At 38.4% G+C, this 20,208-nt stretch overlaps 1 protein-coding gene across 1 annotated transcript in view; it reads right to left on the minus strand.

Moving 5' to 3' along the window:
• COL11A1 (collagen type XI alpha 1 chain) overlaps positions 1-20,208 on the minus strand; it is a 125,112-nt gene that overhangs the window by 20,669 nt on the left and 84,235 nt on the right. The window contains exons 38-49 of the mRNA XM_066556125.1: positions 19,891-19,944; positions 18,858-18,965; positions 17,987-18,076; positions 17,674-17,727; positions 11,934-12,041; positions 11,357-11,464; positions 10,227-10,280; positions 6,722-6,775; positions 5,906-6,013; positions 5,273-5,326; positions 4,312-4,365; positions 4,161-4,214 (exon numbers count right to left, since the gene is read on the minus strand). Of these exons, the coding sequence (XP_066412222.1) occupies positions 4,161-4,214; positions 4,312-4,365; positions 5,273-5,326; positions 5,906-6,013; positions 6,722-6,775; positions 10,227-10,280; positions 11,357-11,464; positions 11,934-12,041; positions 17,674-17,727; positions 17,987-18,076; positions 18,858-18,965; positions 19,891-19,944 (900 nt within the window). The remainder of the gene's footprint in view (positions 1-4,160; positions 4,215-4,311; positions 4,366-5,272; positions 5,327-5,905; positions 6,014-6,721; positions 6,776-10,226; positions 10,281-11,356; positions 11,465-11,933; positions 12,042-17,673; positions 17,728-17,986; positions 18,077-18,857; positions 18,966-19,890; positions 19,945-20,208) is intronic.

Below are 20,208 nucleotides of genomic sequence, written 5' to 3' on the forward strand. Positions count from 1 at the left end.
CTATAAAATCTGCCCCTTCCATGTATGCAGTCCTTGTTTTATCTGACAGTGATTTCCATGTTCCAAGTATCAGGTTCCATGAAATGCTGCATTTGGTTTAGATAACTGTAAAGGGAGTTAAATAATGTTTTGATAGAGAAGACAGTACCTGATATATATTCACAGAGTGCATGTTTATAGCTACTAAAACCTGTGTAATGTATTGTTGACCCTGGTCTTTCTTTTCATTTTTAGTAACAATGGCATTAATTCAGAATCTTCTCCATAGGAAATATTTCATGTTCTGTTGGGAAACAGATTTTATGATCTAATAATATATTTATTCCACCTCTAGAGATTTTTCTCTCTCTTTTTAGCAGCTCAGATCTTTTAAAAGTTACTGTGGTCTTTTTTAGGCAAAGCCTTCCTCTGACAGAATTTCAAAAAGAAAGACATCTTAAACTACAAAGGGTCATGTCATTTTGCAGGCATGCTTAATTTTGAAAACCTTCTTGGATTAAGCAAGCAGAATGGTTTCTACCAAGCTAGGAAAAGTAGTTTAAAAGTTAAAATATTTAAAAAAAAGTTTTAAGGTTTAAAAAAATGTTGTTTTCCTTATGATCAGTTCTAGAGAACTGATACCCAAAGCACAGAGATAGTGGATGGAAGGCTGCCACCTTTTGGTTAAATTCTGGGACATGGTCTTTAATTGTATAACAATGAGAGGCAACTTTGCAACTGACTGGGTTGTGAAAAGTTAGTTTTGCTCCTTTTTGCCATTCTCAAAAAACAAAAAAAGAGAAATTGTAACTCTAGAAGAGAATCCCTTTTGCATAGGTCTGCATATGTGTTATATATAATGGCTCTGTGGAGAACTAAATTTAATTGAGAGAAATTCTAAAGGCTGTGTTTTCATGGAGGGCTCTTGTTTGCAGTGTTGGGGAGATGAAGAAGGATGAGAAAAAAATCCCAGTTAGGAGGTATGTGAAGTTATTAAAAGTAATTTTTTAGGATGGATGTTCAGGTAGCCTAAACTTTCACAGACATGCCTTGATTAGGTACCTTAGCAGTGTCTACACATATGCGTGTGGAAAAATGACATTTACACATAAAATTGTCTGTGAACACTTATCAAACATGTTCCTAAACTTAGAGCCAGGCTACTCAATTGATTTTGTCCTCTCACTTCCATCTGCAGTAGAAATCAATGATTAAGCATGAGAACTATTGACCTCACTTGTTTACTGTGTTGGACTCCTTATTAGTGTGCTACTTTGGAAAGTTTTTTTGGAACAATATAATAGGAAGAAATTTAAACCCAGATGAGTATCGTGGTTTTCTAACACCAGACCTTTTCATGCAGTAAACCAGGTCTGAACTCTGAGAGGCTACAGAATGAATGCTTAGGTTCTGCAGACATTGGGTTTGCATTGCTCTCTAACTCTGATGGTTTCTAACTGCTGTGGAAGGGAGAGGGGGTAGAAGAACAGCACAGTGCTCAGTGCAATTATCACAAACTAATCCAAATTAGAAAGGCAAATTTATTTCATTCGGTTCTGTGAAAGTGTGAGGTTAACATTACTTGATCTGTTTCCCCTCTGTTGTAAATTCTTATGTACATTCTAAGGCACAGGTTAGAGAAGTCATGAGCAACTTCCTGCCTGTTTAGAATATCTGCATGTTAAACCTTTGATATCAAATTAGAGATAAGAGTGTGTAGGTACATTTGGTTTTCCATTTCTGTAAATTAAAAGCAGAAGGAAGTGACTGCTCGTGGTGTGGCAGCTGGATTCAAGGGTTCTGCTGAGTGTCAGACTGCCAGGCCTCGCTGGGGGTTACAGCAATAGTAATGCAGGGCTGCAGGAGCAATTGCAGCACTGATGCCTTTGAACATTCAGGCTCTTGTGTGCAGAGCAGGGGAAACAACAGCTGGTTAAAAATGCACAGCACTAAGTGTGACAAAAATTGTTTATCTCTTCCAGAAGATAAGGGGGCTTTGAAACCCGTGTAGGAATAAAAAAATATCTCCTGGTCAAACCATTAAAATATGCAAGTGAGCAAACCTACTTCTCTCCTCAACAGTAACAGGGATGATGCCAAAATGTTTGTCCACATTCTTTACTCACTGTATTGAATTATCTGTAGTATGGTGTGTCTTTCCTGAAAGGGGTGCAGAGGCCAAAGCATGCTGACATAATAAGAAAAACATTGGGGGAAAAATGTGTGGGAAGAAAAGGAAAAGAAAAAATGCATGTTTTGTTTAAAAGCATGACCTGTCCTCCCACTGCAGAAACTCCCCCTGAAAAAATAACTCTTGATGATATCTCAGCTTGAAAACTCATTAAATGGAACTGAAATTAAGAAGGAAGATACCCTAAGAAAGAAAATAACCTGGCATGTACTAAAACTTGAGGAGGAGGACAGAGGAAAGTAATTACAATTATATTAACTTCCAAAATAATACACTTGGAAGCTTCTCTTTGTGAATGCAGAGATTATGGTATATTAGCTAGAGGAAATAAAAAATGACAAGCTAGTGATAAACAGTCTGAACTTCATATTCTTGAATTAAATTTCATGGCCTAATCATTACAAATAGTGATTCTAAATCACACAGATGAGTTACAGGGAGAAATAAAGGAGGAAGGGGTTCAATATAAGGCAATGTGTTTAGAAAATGTCTGGAATATAATTTGATTGTGAAATGCTAAAAATTGAAGAGGTGACTGAAACCAATGGCAAAAATTCCTATCAAGTTCAATGGGCCACAATATTATACAAGGTGGGTTTTTTTTAAAGTACTGAATATAATTGGGTGCTACCCTGGATGTTCTCATAATTAACATTTTTCTCAGTAGTAGTCACAGGAAAATTTTTTCTTCCCACAATGCCCATTATTTTCTGTATTCCACTGAAATACACACTCTCTTTTCCCAGTAACTTTTTATTTCTCTCAACTCCTAGATTGTGTCACATTTTTGGAACTCTTCCCAGAGAGAAGAAAACAAATCCTGCAGTCCTTCATGAGGCCAAGATATTTTTTAAAGTAGATTGCATGAACAATGTCATGAACTTGGGACATTAGAAGGAATATCCTTGTTAATAATGCAGTCAAGCAGGAAGGCATCGTGTTTTGTGTGTCTTGTGCAATTTTGGGGAAAAAGATTGAAAACACCAGAATGCTGCTGCTCCCAAGAGGTGACCTGATGCTCAGAACCACATCCTGAGAAGGAAGCACTGCAGTGAAGCACTGCCAGCTTGACACAATGGCATCTGTTTGGTCTCAAAAGGACAGTAAGGGAGACAAAGTAGGATATTTCTCCATCAAACCCAATTTTATGTTATATTATTCTAGTACACTCTTTGCCACATCCCAGAGCACGGGTAAGTGATTTAGTTGATGGGCATGCAGGAAAAAAAACAAACCATGAAACACCTGAAGATTCTGTTAAAAGGCTGGTTTAGTTAGAAAAAGGGAAATCTTGCTTCATGTTCTTAAAAGTTAAAAATATAGAAAGCTTTCTGAAAAACTACCAATACTGACATTCCTAGAGATGTCTTTTCTAGGATTCACTGACATTGGTGTTTCTTTGAACATATGTGATACTCTGTGACAAATCATTAAGTACTCAAGAGCAATCTACATAGTTTCTCAATAAGCAATTTATATATTGGCCTGGAATATATTTCTATTTTGTTTCCTCCATCTTACGCTCCACTCAGGATCTTCTTTCCTGTTCCAAAGTCCAGGAAAGAATTAATGTTAAATCTATAACATTATAGCAAAAGGCTTTTAGGCTTACGTAGGGGATGTGGTTGAGGTCATGTAGCTTGATAAAATAAACATAAACAAGCATTTTAAGACTCTCTTTTGAACTTCTTGCTTACTCAGCACTATATAATAGTTTACTCTCTTGCTTCAAATAAATCACAGGAAAAAAAGCCCTTATATTCCTGCATATCTCATCTTTCCTTTAAGAACACGGAAGATACAATCTAGCATGTTCCTTGGGTAAAATATGAAAATAACCAATCAAGAAAAAACTCACTCCATATCCTGGCAGAAAATTTTCTGAATAGAGAACTGAAAATAGCAGTGAAAAGGATTTTAATAAATGAATGTCATATAGCATTGCTATTCCAATGTTTTCTCTTCCTTGGGGGTTTCCATCCACACTTACCTTTTCACCAACACCTCCAACAGAGCCAATTGAGCCTGGGGGACCTTGAGGACCCTACAGTGATAAAATATTTTTGTTATCCAAAATATGGTCATCCAAAATAGGGTGCTTATTACTCAATTAGCAAGACAAAAAATATATTGATTCTTACATCAGCTCCATTAGGACCCTGGGGACCTCTGGGACCTGGTGGGCCAGGTGGACCCTGTATCAAACAGACAATGTGATATGACAGAATTATAGAACAGATATAAAAGAGTTACCATCAGGAAGAATTTCTGACCAATGAAAAATAATATACTCAATCTGTAGAGGGCTTTTAATCTTCACCATGCAGTAGGAACAGTAGGGCCAGATTGCTGCCTGCTGGATGAGTTCAAAGGCTGTGTCACACAGTACCTGAGCTGGACATGACCTGATGCTTAGGAGCCCCTGAGGATTGGTTCTTTCCCTGCAGGTTCCCTGCATGCCCATCCCACTGCCAGAGAGCTGGAGCAGCCCAAGCGTCTGTGACAGCCCTGGGGCTGATCTGCACCATGGTGCCTACAGATGGGCACAAGTGAAGCAGCCAGACTTGGCACAAGGTGCTGGAGGCAAATGTAGAGAGCAGAGACCTTGCACAGCACTCAGGCACAGCCCACAAGGCGTTCTGTCAGCAGGAGAAACAGCTGGAAAATGCATCACCCAGGGGAAGTAAACAGAGCCAAGCAGTGTTTGCCATCTCCTGGCCTGCATACCTGACACTCTATATTAATAACAATGGCCTGAACTCCAGGAAGGCAGCTCCAAACTCTCTGGTGCAGTGGTATCTACTTTTCCTCTTTCTTCCCTGAATCTGATTGCCACTGTCCTGTCTCAGGCACACAGAGCATCTGTTTTGCTATCTATTTTTCAGTGTTTTCTCATGTTAGATAAATCTCAATATTAATGATGAGGGGATAGATGTGGGAAAGCTAAGAAAATCCCAGAGAGAGTTTATGTTACACAAAAAGTTTCATACTCAGTCACCAAATTCAGGAGTATCTTATCAAATGGTGAGCTATAGAGAAAAGACAATAATATCTGGAGAATATTTATGTCCTTTAGAGTGACCAGTGAGGAAGAAGCCTTACCATTGGGCCCACATCTCCATTTTCACCTTTTTCACCTGGTGGGCCAGGCAGACCCTAAAAAACACAGGGAAGAATACTGTAAGTAGGATCCCTGGAATGATTAGTTATAAATCAATATGAAATAATGTAAATCAGATCTAGACATCAAACTTGTGAACTTGGGAGGGGGCAGGATGGTGGAACAAGAAGAAAAAGACCTATTTAAATTAAAATAGAAAGAAAGGGAAGGGAGCTTTTCATATTTCAGTAAATGTATAGATAGTCATAGGATCCTTAAACTAGGTGACACAATAAATTTAGAGGGGAAAAACCCCGAAAAACACAGAGAAGTGCTAAACTGGGTGATTTTAAAAACACTGCCAGGATTATCCAGAGCTCAGGTGGGAGTCTGGATAATTTATGCTCTTATATATATGTATATATAATGTGCATATTTAATATATGCACATTAAATCTGTTGTTTATGCATGAACCCCATCAGTGTGGGATTTTTCAGTTCTAATTAAATGATGCTATCATTTATTTAATAATAGACAGTAGTAATTCAGTTTCTGACACAGAAATCAGTGTTCTTACACTTTTTCTGTTACATCTGGTTTTAGAGATGTAAGGTAAAATAATAAAGGAATTTACCTGTAAGCCAATAGGGCCTGGGGGCCCAGGGAAGCCTCGAGGACCTTCGTCACCTTTTTGCCCAAACATCCCTTGCTGACCTCTTGGGCCTGGCTCTCCATCACCTCCCTGTTGGGAAACAATGAAGAGCAAAACTATCACAGCTCTGATAATAACAACAGGAAAAGCTCCATGGAAATGACTGGGAAACAGCTACCAAAGGGCTCAGAATCACACCAGGTATCCTTACAATGCATGTCTATCATCTTGGCTGGATGAAATCTGTTGCACAAACAGAATGCCAGCACGTGCTCTGGTTTAATATAGGTCAATTAGTGCCGCATTTCTCACAGAAATTTTCCCTGAGTTCCCCCTCTCTATCACATTGGCATAAACATTCTAGCTGTTGAATACCTCTGTAAATATGAGTAGCACAGGGTTCTACCAATACTCAGGGTAAAAGAATTCAGAGCCTTTCAAATAAAAATAAGAATTCATTCACAGGTGAATTTTAAAAAAAGATAATCTCTTTTAACTGCATCTGTACTGAGCTGCCAAACACACCACCAAACAAGTTCACTGAAAGGATGGCCATTGTTCACTATTTCCAGGATTTAATTTTTAGTGATTTTGTCAAATTATTGCCCTGCTGTAAATCTGCCATACAGTAACACCCAGGCAGGCTTGTTTACAATAAAGAACTGCATGTAAGTGGGCAGGGACAGCACTGTTAGTGGTGTTCTGAAATATATTCCAGAGTAAGGAGCAAACGGTTCAAAGAAGTCAGGATCAGCTGAGTTATGCAAGGTTGGGGCTGGCTCTGAACGAGCAACTTACAGCAATCCCTGGGGCTCCAACGGGACCCTGCAGACCTGGGGGACCTGGAGGACCCTGCAACAAACACACATCCAAAGGACAAATTAGTGATTGTGACATCTGCAATGAGATTATACAGACATGACAGAAAACCCAACTTGCACGACCACAATCTATTCAGCATTTCCATGTTTCTCCATAGAGGATGTAGCATCACAAGTCCTTTGCAAAATCACAAGTCCTTTCCATTCAGTACAAACTATTTATCTCTCAAAAACTCCAATTTTCACATCTATAATAGACAATGTTGGCATTTGTTAGAAGCTCATTTTAATGTTTCTGAATAAATTTCCATGCAAACATGAATCAAAATGAATTATTTTTTCCACAATTAAAAATATGAAAACTTTCAATGAGGTTTATGCCAAATATCACACAAACTTTAAAGCATCATCTAAAAATCTATCTTTAATTCAAATGCTTATTATTTGGAGTAGTTTTTATGATACCACTAATTATTTTTGCAATGGCACAAAGCTTATTTTGACTTCTAGGAGACATGAAAAGGTGCAAGTTCTTGCTGAGCACTGGGAATCACATTCTCTTTGATATTAAGTCTCTTTTCAACAGAATGACCAAAAACCCCAGTCTGTGAGAGGAACATCTTTTTTTCATTCCCCCAGCAGAATAATAACTAATTTATAATTCACGTAATTGGAAGTCAGTCATGCAGATGTGATATAATGAAGCTATCACAGTACAGGAACGCAAGATCCTACTTTATGATGAGGTGTAAATGATGTCATTTGAGTCTTGTTTTTGCCACGCTAGAGGAAGTAGACTAATGAAGAGTTATGATAAGCAGGCACAAAACACCTGGCCTTGGCTAATTCTAGTCTATTTCAGATGCCAAGTTGTCTGCAGCTTCTGGGCTTCAAATTCTGGTTTAGAGCAGAATAATGCTGTGATTTACAGACTTTGCTAGGGTTAAATTAGATTATTGTGCCCTTTATAAGGAGAATTAAATAAAGTGACTTCTTAAGTCTTGCAGTCTATTTCTTTCTCTGGGTTTTATATATATTTTGGACCATTTTATTTTTTAGGGAGTATGAAGCATCAAGCTCTGTATTTCTTCTATTTACAGTTTTATTTTTGTCCCATACCTGATGGCAATACATGAAACAAAGCTTTCTAGCTTTTGTGGTGACATATCTAAATGAAAGGACTCTGAGGAATGCTCCAGCTGACTGGCAAGTGTTACCATGAGAAAGGGATTTGGCATGCATGGATTTTTCTACACTCTTCGAGATGCTTCAATGTGCTCCTTCATTTTACAGGCTCTGGAATGAGGCCTACACATTTTTAAAATCATTTAAAAACCCATTTTGATATAAAGCACTGTTGGAACGTACTCTGCAGCTGATTAACGAGGAGTTATTTGGACACATGGCCAGATTCATTTTTGCCATTGCTTTGGAGGGCAAATGGAGAAAGACTGATCAGTATAATGAGAGAATCCTCAGTTAATAAAGGCAGCTGTGATAACTGAGGAGGTTTTGAAGTTCAAGAGAGGACAGCACATCAACAACAAAATTGTGCTGTCTTAACTAGAATACAAAAACATAGTTAGGCACAGGATTTTCAAACCCACAAAAAGAAATCTTTGTTAGTTTCAATGGGGAATTGAAGATTTTTCCAGCTCTTCTTAAACAAGAAAAATGAATCACTTCTTTGATCAGGATTCTTGCTGTGATCAGGCTCTAAATGCCCACCAAGGCCTTTTGTGGGTGGTTTGAGATTGTAAATATCTGTTCTTTATGTCCTGTGATTTCAGAACTGGTACTTCCTTGTCAGAACCTTCCAGAGGTGACCAACAAGCCCTTTCTCCCTGCCCCAACAGGCATCTCTCAGCTTGCTGAAAGGAAAGCAGATTTAAAATGAACACATTCTGAAATTGTCAGGGTTGAATGACTGCAGTTGAGGGCAAATAGATTCAAGACATGTGACTTCAACCAGAGTTACATTCACTTCAACTAAGGCTTCAACACTGAATCCTGTATTTCAAGAAAAAATGTGTAATATTCTCAAATGCATTAAACCTTGAGAGTGGGAGTCCAGGATACATTCTCAAATGATAATGCTGCAGACATTTTATTTGTAAAGCAGGTCTGCTGGAGAAGGCCCAAATGCATCAGTACTCACTATGGGAACTGTGGTCACAGTCTAATGCTCAGCATAACTAGCTATGCTAAAGTTATCTGAAACAGAAGAGTGCAGCTTGTGTTTTTTCCCTGAATTTCTCTGATGCAAAGCATTTCTAATGAAGAGGCATGGCAAAGGGGAAAACAGGATGTGCCTGTGACCACATGCAAAGCCTGAAGTGGAACTGGATCAGAGGCTGGAACTAGCTGATCCTCAAGCTCATTTCCAGCCCAAGCCATTCTGTGATTCTATGAACTGTGATTTGCTTGAGTATGTACATATCCTCCCATAAACATCATCTGATATTATGTAAGCCATATATTTGGTGTAATTTTTTAAAGTAATATACTGTTAAAGAACTTGTCAATCTCAAAAATCACACTGTTTTCAAGATAAATTTACTTAGCCATGAATATCCCTGTGCTGAGTTTGGAGCTTTGCTAACTGTGAATAGTGTTGAAATATAGCAATAAAAGGGATCTTTCTGCCATTACTTCTCAATTGTTTCTTAAGAAAAACTATTCAAGTTAAGGACCAGTTTATATTGAATTTGAACAGAATTGAAAACATACCCTTTTGAGTTTTTAGAAAAGAAGCCAAAATCAAATGGAAATAAATAAATGCTAGTTTTATTCTTTCTAGCTTCAAATTTCACAGTGAAAAAAGCTTAATTTTTTATGTCTGGCCTAAATAAAAAAAAAGGAAGTGCTTGAAGTTAAGAATTAATTTTTGAAGGTAGAAAAATGTCAAATCAAAACAGTAGAAACCTGACAAGTCCTAGGTTCACTAATAGGCCTAATGATAATATATGAAAACTTGAATAAGCCATTTCATCTGCCATCAGTTAATTGTGCTCCCCAGGAATTAGATATCCTTTGGAAATTTTAAAACTACATTAGTAGATTCCTTTGCTGAGTCTCCACAGTTTCCATCCTCATGGCTAAGAAGCCAAAGCTGGGAATGTTCACACAGTGCAGTCAGTGAAGTTCAACACAGTAAGAGAACATATGGGAATTCGTGGTCTCTCCAGTTCAACTGCAGAATGGAGGAATGTCAGTGATACAGGAAAGGTGCTTAAGAATGTAGTTTATATTTTGTAATGATTCTGTAAGCTCTAGGAATATGAGCAATAATCAATACATGCCTGGATCTGGAAGTACAAACCTCTAGTATTGCATTAAAAGAACATTATTTTGAAGGAACATTTTAGGAGTGTGTGGTTTTTTCTGCTCATTTATGTAGCAAAGTTACCTGCATACTTCATGCATGAATACCTTTTATTTATAAAGAATAGATGTAATGCACAAAGGATTTTGCTACTCACGTTTTCTCCTTTGTCACCTTTACTACCTTTCTGACCTGGTTCACCAATTTCACCCTGTAATTGAAAGTTAAAAGTTAAACTCATTTAAAATGTTCTCCTTCACACTCAGCTGAAGTCAATATCATGGTATCTCCAACTGTTCCCTTTGATATGATTATTCTATGTTTTATGCTGCTGATTCAAGTGAAAGCCTAAAGGGAGCAATTCTGCAGTGATCAATAATATGTCATATTAATCCAGATATTGATTGCTGAATTGAAAAGGACAACAAGGCCTGGCTTTGAAGTATAATGCTACTGAGCTCTAAATAAAGGAAATTGTGTTGCTTATGTCACCTTCAATATGAACTTATAATGAAAATAGTGTGATTTATAGACTCATGTAACTGTTTATGACTGAACTACTGCTTCTCACTGGAGTGTACAGTATTTCCAAACTTCAAAATTATTCAAATCACCAAGAAACCACATTAGAAAAGAATGTTTTCTTTATACAATAATAAAAGACAATTAAATTAAATCACAGAAAATACCATCTGTGGGATAAATAACACTCATGAATCACAAAAATGGAAGTTGAAATCTTTACCTTTACCCTGTGCTAACTAACAGAAAAGTGCTGGGTCAAGCAACCACACCAGATGATCCTGAAAGGTGTCATATTTTAAATTCTGCCAGAGGTCAATAGAATATCTCTGCTGTGAACATAATTATTTTGACACCCTCAACCTACCAGCACAACCTCTGGTGGTTCTGAATCCCTGTATATTACTGAAGACATTTAATCTTACTCATTCAGTAAACCAAATTTCTAAAATAGGCAAAAATCAATTTTGGCTTCATTTGCCTTATTTTGCCACACCTTTATCCTTGTTTCTTTGCCAGGATAAATGTTATTCTACTAGCTCTTTAACACAAATCCCAGTGTTCCATGGTTCCATGGCATCTGTCCCTCAGACATTTCATTATATAAGAGGTTTTAAGGTATTTTTTGCAGTAGGCAGAGGGAATTTGGGGGAGGCAGGGATAAGATTTGTTGCTTTGTCACCCTGTTTATTGTGAGAAAAGCTACAAAGAATGTACTGACAGATCTTCTCCCAGATGCACTAATAACCAATTATAATGATTCACCTTGTCACCATCTTCTCCAGGAGAACCACTAGGGCCAGCAGGACCAGGAAGTCCTACAGGACCCTGTATTCCATCACGTCCAGCTGGACCTTGGGGACCTTTTTCACCCTGGTTTTGAAGAAAATGCAATCTACATTATCACAGGAGAGTAATGAATACTTCAGTACAGGGAGTCCCAATACCAATACAAAATTAAAACACCCACCCCCCTCCAAAAAAAACCCCAAAAAATCAGAAAATACCCCAAGAGAAAGAAAACTATCAAGGAAAGAGAATATATTAGAGAATTATATGAAGTAATAATGGAAGTTGATGTCAAATACACTAATGCAGAGTAGCTGGGTACAAAGTTTTAATGAAAGACTGATTTATATCCACTCCCTGCTGTGACAGTAACAGGTTTAACCCTCCTGGTCTCAGAGAGCACGATGAGGAATGTTTCACTGTGTACATATTTGTAAATCCAAAGTGAGTAGGTTGTTGTTGTGAGAATACATGTCGAACAGAGTGGGAGCAAGCAGCATTCTGGAGTGAGAGGTGAGCACAGGGGTATTTCCATGGGGCTGTGGTTACTCACAGGAGCTCCCTTCTCTCCGGCGGGGCCCGGGGGTCCCTGGGGGCCGGGCCGGCCCGGCAGCCCGATGGGGCCAGCGGTGCCCGCGGCCCCGCGCTCTCCCGGCGAGCCCTGGGAAACAGAGGAGAAAGGGATAGGGATGAAGGGATTCTGAGAGCCTGGGAATGCTGGAGGTTTTCATGAGACAAGTCAACAGAGAAGCTGTTCAGCAGTGTGAGTTCAGCTGGTTGAAGGTTGTGCATCCATCACGTGTGCAAGTAAAGAAAAAAGGCTGGAAGAACCAACTTGAAGATCATACCCAATACAGTTCATACAACACTGATTTTATTTTTTGCAAATCCCACTTCCTGTACTTGTTCATCATAATTAGAGTGTCCTTAAAATCAGCCTTTTTCCAAGAACTTACTTTCCTCTATGTTTTCAAAAATATTCACATACTGCTTTGATGAAAGCAAATTCACAATATCAAAATACAGAACTAAGCAACACCAAAATTTTTAGTAAAGTTTTGTGCTGTTCATTGCTGTGATGATCACATTTCTTCATTTCAATGCACCTCTGTAAAAATCCATTCAAGCACAGTGACTAATTTAGTGTGTTCTGCAGAGGAGGTTTTTTTATGTACAGGTATCTTTAGATAAGCACAGAAAAAGTTAAAAATGTCATATTAAAAATCAAGGGTGAAACAACAGACACTATATATTGAAAACCACTAAAACTGCATCTTTGTTTTCTGTCTTTTAAATAATTTACAATTTTTGCATTAAGAGAGTACTGTTAAATGTTTGTTTGCTATACAAAAATATTTCCCAAATTTTCAGCTTTACACTTTCAAGATAATTTGCAACAATTTATGATTAATAATTTCACTTCAATTGATATACTAGAAGCAGAATGATACAACAGAACAGAAAAGTAACAGAAAATAATAATAAAAATAATAAAAATAATAAAAATAACAAAAATAATAAAAGACCCTGAGACTCTAAATAGCTTTTTTTTTTTCATGTTTAAGCAAGATCAAGTTTGCTGTCTTGTAGATATTGGGATTTTAAGATGCTTTCACCTATGAGGACCCCATTTTTTTTGCTTTTACTCCTGACATATTTGTCCAGGACTGACCTCATTAGCATAAATTGTACTAATTTAATAATAAGGTGCTTTTCCCTCCACATAAATGTGACAGAAAAGAGTGCTGAATGGTTTCTCAAAGTATTTCAGCAAGATCTAAATTTGCATGAGTGTTCGAAGTATTTGTATGGAAATCATAGATGACTTTATCCTTCCAGGTGTTGGGGATTTTTTTAGTCTGGGTGGCTGCCCAAGTTTCTGTCCTATTTCTGTTATTTAAGTTCCTAAGGCTTCAGTGAATTCAACAAGAAAAAGTCATTACCCTACAGCCATACTACCATGGTCTCTGATCTTGTCAGCTCTCATAAGCTAAACAATTTTAGGTCATCTCATCAGGAGGATGTAAGAATAGAGAGGAAAAAACCCAAATAACTCATAGATCTTTCCTGTGTCAGACAGAAGACACTAACAGAGGCCATAATTTCTAGAAGCTCTTTTTAATCAGCCAACTTTCACATTTATCTTTGCATTTCGCATGAGTTATGAAGGTGGACTACACCTTCTGTTTCCAAGGAACTGCTCGTTTCTCTCTGAGAATGGCCTCTGAGCACAGCAGAACATATTAAATTATAGTCCCAACTCAGAAAAGCATTTTAAGCAGCTTCTTAAGTCTGTTATCTCTCTGTCTCATTTTTCTCTGGTCACTCTGTCCCACTATGAAACAAGCTCCTTATGTTATGAAACCACTTGTTAAACTTTGCTCTTGCAGTACTCACATCATGGAATCTTTTTATTAATTTGTTTTGCTGGGGTTTTTTTAACTTTTCTACAGAATGGAAGTTCGTGTTTTGTCTTGTAATGCTGCTATACAGACTGTAAACTCATTAACAACCTTGGTTTTGTCTCACTTGCTGTGAGGAGATATGTAATGACAGCTATTGTATACATTGCATAGTAATAGCAATACTTTTTACTGATGGTTAACAAAATGCTCAACAAGTGAAGGTCCCCATGACTGTAAAATGTTGTCAGATAGATGAAGATAGCTCTAGATAGTTCAGTACTGATAATTGGGTAGCCTACAGCTGGCTTATTCTGAGTCTAATTTGAGCATCCAATTCCTAAATGAGCAAATGAAAAATGACTGCTTGACATTCCAAAGAGCTTTCTCTCATCAGCATTCAGCATTCCACACGGTAGTAGGAGAAGGGAAGAAAACAAACAGAAGCAACAAAGAGAGCAGATAAAAGACAACTGTTAAAAAAAAGTCCCCCCCATAACAAAAATCCAACCACAACCCCCTCCCAAAAAAACCCAAACCATGAAAGTACCCCCCCTCAATCCTGCAGAACACCCTCTTGCTCTGACATGCATTCATGCATCTCTTTCTTTTGTCCAAATCCCTCTAAACAGAGTAATTGGCATATGCACAGCATTTGGAGCAGTCATTTGTTTGGTATGCTTGCAGATGTATGCAGCAGCCAAACAAAGCTTATAATTGACTATATATGCTAGTTAGAAACAATTGGTACTGGCAGGAAATCACAGGAAAGTCAGCCAGTGGCATGGATTCTCTTCCTATTATAGATGGCAAATGAAGACTCCACTACAATTACACTTCTGTGTGTACCCGCTGTTGGCTAAAAATAGATGGGAAAATATTTGCAGAGTATTTGATGCTCATGGTCTGCTGTGAGCTTCTGTGAAAAAAAGCAAGCAGTTGCGGTTTAATTGTGGTGTTTGATGGTGCACTGAAATCCAGAATTAAGGGCACCTCCACACCTTTTTTTCACTGAATACTGTTTTGAGATAACAAGTTAGTAATTAAAGATGAAACAGATAAAAATCCTACTGAGGACTCCTGGAATACTTTAAGGGCAACTTGATCCTCTTCATACCTGAAGTGGCCTGATTACACTACAATGAGCTTAAAATATATTTTAAAAAAGTAGAAATTTTGCCCTTCAAACTCTCTTTTCTCCTGCTACCACTACATCTATTTCTTAAAAACTGCAAAAACTATATGCAAAAAATCCTCAGCCTCCTAAGGGTTTCTTTCCATGACTGTTTACCTCAGCAGGAAGGGTGACCCCAACAGGAACGGGTTTATGAACTGAAGTCGTTGGTAGTGTGCTCTTGACACCCACACTCTGTGTGCTTCTGGACTATAATTAATGATGATTTCAGCCTGGCACTGAACTCCCATTAGCTGGGGAGCATTAATACTGTTCCTGGATTTTCTCTACCAATTTAGTTTCACATGAAAGGAATACTATTCATGAGCTCTGAGAGAGCTCCGTGATTTGAACCAAAGGGTAGTAAATGGGGATAATTGAGATATCCTCCTCAAAAAAGCTCTGATGTTTTCAACTAAAACACTAACTTATACACACCCTATAAGAATTAGAGAAACATGGATCCTCTGAATTTCAATTCAAACATGTATTTCAGAATACAGACAACTATCACTAAATAGGGTGTGTACTGTTGCCTCACATCTTGTGTGATGTGTCTTTCTGAGGACCATGACAGGAGTGGCACAGCTCCTGTGTGGATAATTCTGGCTGGCAAAGGGGGCTGTGTCACACACCAGCTCTGCCTGTGCTGGCTGCTCTGTGCATGCTCAGAAGGGCTCTGGGTCACTGCACCTGAACCAGCTCTCTGCCTGAGAGCTCAGTCCAGCCTTAGGGGCTCCTTCAACAAAAAATCAAGACAGGATGTTTAGATTGAAGAGACTGGTCTATGCTTTCTTGACTATGATTCATCCTTTCTTTTAACATTTCAGGTCCTTCAGAGGGGGTAAGATGATATCCCTTTTTACTCTCCCTGCTAGCTTCCATTCCATTCCATTCCATTCCATTCCATTCCATTCCATTCCATTCCATTCCATTCCATTCTTTGTTTTGGTGCCTTTTGAGAATATATATGTACTGCATGGTGCTAAGAACTGTAAATTCAGGTTTTTGGCATTAACTTACTCAATTCAATAACTCATTTTAAGAATTCAAGTCCCTTGTATTACTTGTACTGTACTATGTGGATTTTTATCCTTGTTTAATGCATTCTAATCTGAATATGAATTGCAAGGACATAAGAGAGCTTTGTTGAAGCACATGGAAATTCAGCTCCTCCATTACTTTTTTTTTTTCTAACATGAATAGCTGTGATGATTGATTCATTTCTTTTTTAACCTCAATTGCACTGTCTGAAAGAAATAAGTTGACAAGATGACTGTCAAAATCTACACAATTCACATTTGGGAATAACTCTAGCATGTTTTGAATGCCAGTGTATCCTTGTAGAACTTCTTTGCATAAAGCATGACAACAGAGAATAGGTAACTTGAAGCATACTCTACTATTGAGCTTAAAATGCCGAGAAGGAAAATTCCTACACAGCATGATTTTACACAGTTGTGCAAAGGGAACACAGGAGTACCGGGTTTGCATGGCAAGGGTTTGCTAGCAGGGGACTACAGGGCTGACTTCTGGGAGAAGATGCCGCTTTCCACTATATCCAGTGGAGCTCACACCAGGCAGCTCCAAGATGAACCGATGGGCTGGCCATGGCTGAGCCCATAAGTGACAGGGTAGAACCTCTTGGATAATGTATTTAAGAAATGGGGAAAAAATGCACAACAGAAGGGGAGAGAGATCCTCCCACAGCCCATGGAGGAGCCCGCACTGGAGCAGGTGGATCCCAAAGGAGACTGTGCCCATGGAGAGCCTGCAGTGGTGCAGGATCTGGGCAGGACCTGTGGCCCTGTGGAGGGAGGAGCCCACACTGGAGCAGGTTTGCTGGCAGGACCTGTGACCCCTTGGGGGACTAACCCTGGAGCAGCCAGCTCCTGAAGGACTGCACCCGGGGGGACCCAGGCTGGAGCAGTTCATGAAGAACTGCAGCCCTGGGGAGGACTCCTGTTGGACAAGTTCACGGAGGACTGCCTCACTGCCAAGGGACCCCACACTGGAGCAGGGCAAGAGTGTGAGGACTCCTCCCCATGTGGAGGAAGGAGCGGCAATGTGTGATGAACTGCGAACCATTCTCCATCCTCCTGCACTGCTTAGGGGCAGGATAAAACAAAAATCAGGAGTGAAGTTCAGCCTGGGAGGAAGGGAAGGTGGGGAGAAGGTGTTTTCAGACTTGGTTTTTGTTTTTCCTTATCCATTCTACTCTGATTTGATAGAAAATAAATTATACTCGTTTTCCCAGTCTATTTTGTCCATGATGTAACTGGTGGCTGATCTTCCTGTCCTTATCTTGACTGACAAGCCTTTCAGTGTATCTTGTGTTCTCCTGTCCAGCTGAGGAGGGCAGGGATAGTTTGGTGGGCACCTGGCATCACAGCCAAGGCAAGCCCACCACAACAGCATGAGTCATTATCCATGGATTTTTCCACTGTGGAAGACCTCTCTTATCTCAAAACCAATTTGACATAAGTGACAAGTAATGAGCAGCAAGTAAATCTCATAATTAAATCTAGTGGCAGAAGGCTTCAGATATTCTCTACCTCCATATCCATGCATGTTCATTAGTATGGATACTTTGTAGAAGTCTGATCTGTCTGCTGTTTTACAGACTGCATTAATGAAAACATCCCAGCATCTAAAGAAGAAAAAAGGTTATTAGATAATATTGTTTATATTTCCATAGAATCATTATGTTTACTTACCATTGGGCCAGGTGGACCCTGTGGGCCTTCCCCTCCTTTCAGACCAGCTGGACCCTAAAAAATGCAAAGGAAATAAAAAGCTTGTCTGGAAAGTTCAAGAGTAATTTTGCAACACATGTAATAGGAAACATGTAAAGATACAAAGAAACAAACCTGAATAAATTCCTTACTTCTTATCTAGCCAATTATATTTTTATCTGTTCTTTTATTGCATTTATTTTAAGTACAGTAGGAGACAATAAATAAAGACATTCATACATTGTTTCTTTCTTTTAGAAATATCATGGCAATTCCTCTAGAGCTTGTATCATACCTGAGCACCTGGAAGCCCTCTCTCTCCAGGGAAACCACGAAGACCTGCTGGTCCATCTTTCCCAGGAATGCCTTGAGGGCCTGGATCACCCTGGGAAACATATTACATTTTGATTAAAAAAAATGTTTAAAAATTACGTGTACAGTGAGCGATGAAAATTAACTACCAGATCCTAGTTATTGTAATGAAAACAAAGATTGTGTCCCCAGCTATTCACTCACTAATTCTTTTATCAGTACAATAGTCTGTGGTTACATTTATAATGAACTTTGACAAAATACAGCACCAGTTATGGAATACAAATAGTGAAAAACACAACAAGCTGTAAAAATATATTTAAAGATAAATTCAATAAAAAATTTTGATACCCTATTATAATCAAAAATTGAATAGAATTACATAGCAACTAGATAAGTAATATTTTTCTTGTTCCCCAATGGCAGCCAAAAATTAAGCAAGGAGTTAAATTTATTCAGTGAAATTCTACCTTTTATTCACTACTACACATCTGACTTTAAATGCCAATGTAAAAATTTCTACCTTGGTGTGAATATGTCATTACTAAGTATGACATATCGAATATGATTAGTATATTGAATGCATATTATATGCAAACAATTTTTTCTTTTGCTTTTATTACCAAAAATATTAATTTCTGGCTCAAGAGAATTCTCATTATTTCAGTGGAAGCACTCTCAGTTCTAAAATTGGGATCTTCCAGTCTTCCAAGTCCTTCTGGGTGAAACCTGCCAATCATGATTTTACACTGTCTGTTCTGATTTCATTCTGCATGTCTTCATGGTGATTTGAAATGTCACACTGTCAGCAGTCTTCTGTCCCTTCCTGTTTGTTCCCCAAAGCCACATCATACCTTAGCACCTTCTTTTCCTGCAGCACCTGGCAGGCCTTGTTCACCTGGGGGACCAGGGGGACCTGGATGGCCTCTTTCACCAATTGGTCCAGTCTCACCAGTAGGACCCTAGGCACAAAAGCACAACTTCAGTCACCTGAAGTTATTTAATGTCTTGAGGGTGTGGGAGGAAGTGGAAAGGAGCAGATTCTCAATATCCAGCTGTTGTGTTACCATACAGTGCTGCCATTGGTTAGTGCACATTCCTCACCTTCCCTCCAGGCAAGGCTGACTTACAAAATATCTTTGTCCTATAAAATAAATCTTGCATTGCATTTTGCCTGCAGACACGTCTGTGCAGCTTCCAAAGAGTGAAAGCCTGACCTTGTTCCTTAAGCACTGAAGCTTTAAAGCACAGCATGTATGGGAGAAGGTTATAAAAAGGACAAAGGAGAGAAATCCATCTACTATTCTTGCCTTGAAACAGTTCTGTACTGTTGCTTTTCTGAATAATAGGAATTGTAAGGCAGGAGAGTTGAAAGATCTGTCTTTGGATTCCCTAGCAGAAAAGTTCCACTGAGGGAATCAGCTAAATAAGCTCTAAATGCTTGATTAAGTTGTAAATTAATAAGGTTAAATCAAATGAAATTTTGATAATTTATCTCTCCACAATCTACAATTTACTGAAAATTTTTCTCTGGCAAGAAATTCACATGTAGCATTGTTCTTTCTAAAATGGTAGAGAAATGTGTCTCTTTGATTTCTGTAAACAACCAATTTCATAATCACAGAAAAAACAACAATGAACCAACAAAAAACCCAAGTCGAAACATAAGACAAAATGGAAAGTTAACCCAAATATTTTCATTTTTTTGATGGAATCACTGATGATTGCTAAGTATAGCTTTCTAATATTGTTAATGCAACTTTTGTTACAAAAGTTAATATAACCATGGATATGGTCCTTTTAATACAGTAAAAGCAACTGCCTTATCTATAATATAATCATTAAACGCTGGGCTCATGAAGTCAGCTATGAAATGAAATTATGTACCTGAGGGCCAACAACACCACCAGGACCAGGAGGACCAGTTTTTCCTTGAAAACCCTGTGAAAAAAAAAGGACAGAATATTACATTACCCTTTACGAGTTATAAAAGGACAAAATTCATCTCTGTGCTGAAGAGGTAAATGAGAAATTCCATGTCACACATTCCTTCTCTTCAGAAAATAAAAAAGAGAAATCTTTTTTGTCTGTGTATGCCTAGATATGAAATGCTGATTAATCTCTCTTCCATCTCTCTGAGGTGGTACAGCAGTAAAAATTGCCATCAGTTTTACAGATCTCTCTAGGAGAACTTGATTAGATGAG

Source organism: Molothrus aeneus, chromosome 9 (genome assembly GCF_037042795.1).
Source record: "Molothrus aeneus isolate 106 chromosome 9, BPBGC_Maene_1.0, whole genome shotgun sequence".
Classification (NCBI taxonomy): domain Eukaryota; kingdom Metazoa; phylum Chordata; class Aves; order Passeriformes; family Icteridae; genus Molothrus; species Molothrus aeneus.